The 7,008-nt window shown below is 30.4% G+C and overlaps 1 protein-coding gene across 1 annotated transcript; it reads right to left on the minus strand.

The window, feature by feature from the left end:
* Positions 1-1,008: 1,008 nt before the first annotated feature.
* On the minus strand, positions 1,009-4,766 carry LOC145834730 (serotransferrin-A-like). The gene is made up of 8 exons (XM_082942235.1): positions 4,619-4,766; positions 3,952-4,118; positions 3,566-3,662; positions 2,900-3,064; positions 2,193-2,370; positions 1,893-2,000; positions 1,571-1,694; positions 1,009-1,350 (listed from the first exon to the last, which is right to left on the minus strand). The coding sequence occupies exons 1-8, from the start codon at positions 4,656-4,658 to the stop codon at positions 1,153-1,155; spliced, it is 1,077 nt and encodes a 358-aa protein (XP_082798361.1). The 5' UTR covers positions 4,659-4,766; the 3' UTR covers positions 1,009-1,152.
* Between the last annotated feature and the right edge of the window lie 2,242 nt (positions 4,767-7,008).

Here is a 7,008-nt window from a genome sequence, read left to right on the forward strand (position 1 = left end):
AACAGAAATAAAACTTTTTGTGAGATTTTTTTGGTTAGTTTGTTGTCATTATAAGTGGTCTTCAACCATTTTAAAAGCTGTGCACACAAAAATTACTTGAAAAAAAATGTGCAAACTGAACTAAAAAATAAGGTATTATTTAAAAAACAGTTCATTTATTTTTTTGATCAGTTTGTTGTCTATGTACCCAAGTTCTAAAAACTCCTACCATCGCTTATCTTAAATTTTTTTTTATATTTCTTTTAAGTTTACTCATGATTTTCGTGTTATAAAGACATCAGTTTCAAATTTTACACTTTGCAACGATAAACGTTTTCCTTTAAACTGCTTCAGCTTCATAAAGTTCCTTTTAAACATCTTGAGTTTGAAATGTTTGTAACGGGGTAAATTAAAAACCCTTTTACAAACTAACAAATTTACAATTAACTTCTTAAACATAAGGTCATATTATTAATAATAAAGTTAAAACAAAGCACAAGAATATTTTTTAAGTTTTTTGTTTAGAGAGCTAGAATAATTTTTTTTTATAAATTATGAAAACAATAATTATGTTACAAAATTAAAAAAAAAAACCTAAAACATATTAAAAAAAAAAACGTTTGTAAAAGTGAACCAATACTGTGATTTCTTATTAATACTAAATGTTCTTACTTTAAACAAAGGGTTTACTGAATTTGTTAAGGTAATAAATTAGTTTTTGATTTTTTTCTTTTGTTAGTAATACGTTAACAAACTCTTTAAACTCAACTTAAAATAAAGTTGCCCATTCCTAATATAACGTTAGTTCATAATTAGAACTAGGAACGCAAAATTTTGTTAAAATTAGTTGTGTGCTGTGATATATGGTTTTGTTTCAGTAAAAAAAAAGTATTTTAACAAACATTAAGCTGTTTAAAAACTTGACATTTCTCATTAATACTATATTTAGCTGAAGCATCTTAAAAAATCAACAATTTACTGCGAATTCAATTACTTCAAGACTTTATCACTACAAAAAAGGCACTAGAATGTTAATTAAAAGATTTATTATTTATAATGCAAGCTGACTTGTACACAATAAAAACAAACAAAAGCTTATTTAAAAAGTGATTGATAGTATTACAGTGAGTTTTTCTAAGTGGAGAAATGCTCCGTCCCACGCGACGTCCCTCTCTACTGACACTTAGCGGGCAATCCGGATTTTCCGTACTTTGCAGCTTTCAGGTTGCACTCGTAGTCGGTACCCAAGTACTCGGTGACGTCCTTCATCGCGTAATCGGTGAATGAACTCACTGACGAACCCCACAGCAGGTTCTTTGTGGGTGGGTTGGTTGTCAGGTCGTATGCGAACCTGTCGTCGCCAAGTTCCTTCTGAAATTGAAATTTTTGACTTAAACGACGCCTTTTTTGCTTTAAAAAAAAATAAAAGTGTGAAAAATAAACTTGAGGTTTTGAGTTTGAACAACTCATCAAGTTGTAAAAAAAACTGTTTTATTATTTTCTTATATAAGGTATTAACATTCCAAACATGAAACTTTCAGTTGTAACAAAAAGCTGACAGTTTAGATAGCAATTTAAAAAGTTTACTGACCCACGCGGACTCGAGCCTATCGAAAACGTCCTGGGCCTCGCTCTCTGTTGCCTTACTGTTGACGACCAGCGCGTGGGTGGGGACTCTCCCTAAATTGCACAAAGCCCACTCCGACGGCGGTCTCCTTGAAGTTAAATGATTAGTTTAAAAAACTTCCATAACAATTGGTCGACAAAGAAAAAGGAAACAAGTTTATGCTTTTAAATAGATTTAATTAGCATTTAAAAAATTTAAATAAACCAGTTAATAATTTAGTAAGGTAAAAGGAGCATTCACTATTTTTTTTATTACTTGTTAACAAATTAGCTCGATATATTCCAACCTGGTGCCATCCTGGCAAAGAAGTTCGTAATTTTTGTAATTGTCTGCTTCGATTGTTGAATGTTTGATGAAAGCGACGTCACCTCCGAACCCAAGAATCGATATGCAGCTGTGTTTAGTTTGAAAAATGTTTAAACGCACAAACTTTGTTCTTTTACTTATTTTGATTTACAGATGCCAAGCTTTAAACTTGAGGCTCGCAACATTATAGTAGCAGCTGATATCGTTTGACTAAAAAAAGATTGTAAAATTAAAACCAAAATGCTTTGAACAAATTTGAACAACAACCAATCAAACTGACTCGAGAGCCCCGCTGTACCCGTAGAAGTGCTCGTCGTTGTTCCTCGCGCACTTGTTCTTCTCGTCCGCACTCTGGTCGCCCACGCACAGCTGGCACCACTTCGAGTCCGGCCCGCCCGGCAGCACGTTCGCGTACTTGATGAGGTTGGCGCCGGGCGCGCAGCTGGCCTTGATCTTGCCTTTCAAAAAAACAAATTTTTAGTTTTGTTCTTTTACAGTTTATTGTATTTAAATAAAACAGGCAGAGTAAAAGTTCAAATTTTTTTTATTTTGAAAGTTTAAAGCAGGTTTTTCCAACAAGGTCGCCCCTCACTTCGACATCTTTTGTTTTTAATATTTAGTTTTTAGCTGAGACGCACGAAAAAAACGTTGCTTTAAAATAAAACAAATTAAAACCAACACCGGCAACTAAAGTTTTACTAATGAAAAGTACTAATTGAATTTACTAATAAAAAAACGTTTTGTCATCATTTTCTTTACAACTACGTAGTACGTACAGTAACCTCTCGAGAATTTCAGCACTACTTTGGTTACGCATTGTAGAATTCTCTTTTCTTTTGTTTTTCAGTAAATTTTTTCTTTTAATAAAAAGCAACAATTTTTTTGAAACATATGTAACTAAGTACTTAATTTTTTCATTCCTAAATTCTTACATTGGGGATTTTATAAACAATGAAAGGAACAGTTTAGCAGTTGTGTCAAACCAACTTGGGTTCATTCCCTTCCTGACGAAGTATCCCATGGGCATGTTCCAACCGGCTGTCTTGCCCACACCCGTGTGGCAGGTTTTGTAATGGCCCGAAGTAACCGTGTTCAGGTTCAACCCGGAATCCGAGTCCTTCCTGACTGCAGCCACCGCGTAGTAGCTCGCATCTGTGCAATTAATTTTTTTAGTAAAAATTTACATCAACAAGTTAGCAACTTTTAGAGTATCCGAAAAAACCTGCAGCTAATCTGCCTATACCAAAACAAGATTTATTTCTCATATGTTTTTTTAATGTTGTTTTTAAATTAATTATTGAAACTTTATTTTTTATTTGTCTGTTATATGATTTGGTAAGCTGGGTTAGGGAAAAAGATGTAGATTAAAAAAGTTATAAAAAAGTATATAAAAAACAGATCTTGTTTTGATATATGCAAATCAGTTGCAGGTTTTTGAAGCTGCCTATTATTTACGTCAAGCTTTTTTATTCAGTTGAAGAGCAAGTTAAATATGTAAAGCAGAAATTTTAAAGAAGAGTCGTAAAATTTCGTTATATTAGAACTTTAGCTTCAATGATCAAAACATTGGTTTTCTCTACATGCTCACTGATAGTACAAACGTTCTTTATTTCAAAACGAAAACCTTCTGACATTTGAATGTAAAATTCTAACCTTCGAGCCCCAAGTTTTCGGCGGCCACGACCTTCAACGAGTCCTTGTTGTCCAGAACGTCCCCGGCGTCCAAAATTATCATGTCCGCGTCCCCTTGCTGAAATTGTTTTTATTAAACAAACAAGATTTTGTGCTTAACATACCTTACTGCTGTACAAAAGTTCTTGGTATTTTTTAGGTAGATTAATGCGTTTAAACATTAGACATGTGACTCGAAACAAAAAGTTAAAAGTATTGCAAAAGCCCAAAATTGTCGAACATTTTACAAATAATAATAAAAGTGTGAACTAAGCGTTCTATTTTTTACCAAGATTCAGTGGGAAATAATTCCGACTTTGACAATAACTAATAAATCAGTAGATAAATAATGACAATAATAGACAAACTTTAATTTTTTTGATGCAGCCGTCCGTGTCTTGGCCCCTGACGCAGTTGAAGTCGAAAACTTTCTGGTTGTCCTTTTGCAGTACTGCCAGCTTCTGACATTTTACCAATTCCCTGTTGGACTTGCAGCACCACTTGTCGTACTTCTTTGCATTTGATTGGCTTAAAACTATGTGAAGTTTTGTTGTGGTAAAGCAATTAATCGAAAAAATAAATTAATAGAATTGACTTTAAATGAAGCGAGCTAACAAATATAATTTTTATAAACTAAAAGGCAAGAAAGACAAAAAAGTTTAAATTAGATACATAATTTTCAGTTTTTAAAACACAACAATATTTTATTTAGTCCTTAAATATTAGTAAAATTATCCTTAACATAACTTTGAAGTATATTTCCTTGATGTTTGCGAAATATGTACAGTTAAGTTAAATTTACAGCATTAACTAGAATAGTGAAATTAATGTTCCATTAGCCAGTTTAAGCATGTAAAACTACTGAAAATTTTTAGGCTTACATTCTTGTCTGATATTATCAAGAATGTAATTAACAGCAATAAGTTTACAAATTAGTTTATATAAAAAGATCAAAACAAAAGGTTTTGTTCTACTATTTCAAGAACTTGATAAAACATAGCATTAATTATTCGAACCAAATATTAAAACACTAACCTGCCAAAACAAGAATCAGAATTGCAACAACTTTTTCCATGTTACTTTCACGTTGATATGAACAACAAAAACTGATGGTTAAACTTCTAGTTCACGTGTTTTAAAGCCTGAGCAAGAAACTGCCCGGGGCTTCAACTTAGAAACTACACTTCGCAATTTACACAATGATTTATGTGACAAGCTTTAGTTTCTGTGGCGTTACTTGCGATAAGAGACTGCTCATAAGTTCAACTTCAAAATAGTTGCTGAGGTCTACAAGGTTTACACGTTTTTTTGACACGCTGAATGAATTAATTCTTGTTTGTTTTTCACATCCATTACCACGTGACACAGCCGTGCCTGGTAATTAAAAAAGCGCGGTCACAAAAGCGGTCTAAAGTGGCGTGTTTAAGTTTTGCAGTATTGGGAATTTCCGAACCACGAAACCAATGTTGTTTTTCGAAACATTGTGGTTTTATAACAGGGAACTTCCAAGTTGAGGTTGTCAGCAGTCAGCACTGACAATCAACGATGTTCGAGAACATTTTTGTTCTTTATACTTTGGAATGACAACAAGTGTAAAAATATATACTTCAACGTACTTGTGTTGAAGTAAAAAATTGTATTAGACTAAAATCGAACTTATTTCTACATTTATTTAGCTGTAAAATCGTACAAAGTTTTACTTGTAACAAAAATTTACAAAAATTTAAAGTTTGGAAATATTGTACACTAATTTTAAGGCAAAACTCATTTAAAATTAGTTGAATGTGATACTAAATGAGTAAAAAAGTTAAAAAACTGTAAATAAAAAAAAAAGTTTAAATGAGTTTTTTTGAGATTTTTAATTTGTTAAATATTGTTGGTACATTTTTGTTTAAGTTTGAAACTATAAAAGGTTTACCTTTTTTCAACGACTTAAATAAGATTTATTGAGAATATATGTTTAAAGTTTAGAATTGTATAAAATATTCTATTTACTGTAATTTAATTTTTGTTTTCAATGTTTTTGTTACTAGAATTTGTTTTTTAAGCCAATTACACTTTCTTAAAGTTGTTTTGATAGTTTAAATATAAATTAACTTAAACGCTTCAAAAAATAACTACATAGTTTTAAATGAAACTTTAAGACTTACTTTGTATCATAAAGTAATTATTTTTATTACAATCTTTATCTATTGTTTAGTTAAATAAAAAGTTTGTAATATATATAAAAATAATAAAAAGTTAGTAAAAAGAAAATCTTCAAAGATGTGATTTAGCTAAAATAAATATTAAAATCTTTTATCTTGAAAACAAATAATGGCTAAAAAAGTGTAAAACATTTCCTCAATTTTCTAACATACAACTAAAAATTTGATTTGTTATTGTCATCTTTATTCGTTATAATGTTACTGTAGACCAGGGGTCGGCAGGCAGTTGGTGGTCGCGGGCCGAATTTCAAGTTTCCAAAGTCTTCGCGGGCCGCAGTTTTAGTTTTAGTGACATTTGAATAATCTTATGGTTTTAGTTTTAGTCACACTAGAGAAAAGTTTTACTTTTATTCGCCTTATTATTTAAAATGACTTTTACCTATACATAAAATGCCTATTTAAATTAATATTCATTAGATTATGATTTACATTGACTAATATACTTTAATAAATATGTACTAAAATTGTTAATAAAATATGTACTTTCATAAGCACTTAATATGTTAAACTTAATACTTTTTTAATTTTACTTACAACCTAACTCTCTATAAAAACCTAACTTGAAAGACAATTTATGGGTTACTTTTATACATTTGTTATATCCGCAACACTTTTTCATAACTCTAAGAATATTTACTTTGAAAAAAGTTTTTGCGAGTTAAATAATTTACACTCATTAAGAAAATTAGTAACTAGTTAACATAATAAAATTAATACCTGTTTGTATTCCAGAAAGCTAAAACAAATGATTTAACATAATTAATTCTCAAATACTTTAATAAAATATTTTATTACTAATTAGACTTTTACATGGTTGCCACTAAAAAGCAAAAATGTCTGAGATGTATCAAACCAGCTTAAATTTATTAAAATTTAAAAAAGCTAATAAATAGTTGTTAATCAAGCTTAAATACCTAGTTGAAATATCATCATTATCAAAAAGTACACAAAGTGTAGGAAAACAAGAAAAAAATCAATTAGTAAACTACACAACAGTCATAAAAACTATTCTGAGAATTGGAAGATTTCTTTAAAGTGTTTGAAATAAAAGCTTCACACACACCTGAGTTTTCAAGCTTTTAAAATAGCCCGTTTGTGTAGCAATCCAGTTAATATAAAGTTAACTACATAAAGAAATAACAAAGGTTATTAACAGTAAATAAATTACATGCCAAAAATATATAAGTCAGCTGGAATGGATAATTGAGTTTCTTAAAC

This window comes from Thalia democratica, chromosome 4, assembly GCF_965202585.1.
Source record: "Thalia democratica chromosome 4, ktThaDemo2.hap1.1, whole genome shotgun sequence".
NCBI classification, from domain to species: Eukaryota; Metazoa; Chordata; class Thaliacea; order Salpida; family Salpidae; genus Thalia; species Thalia democratica.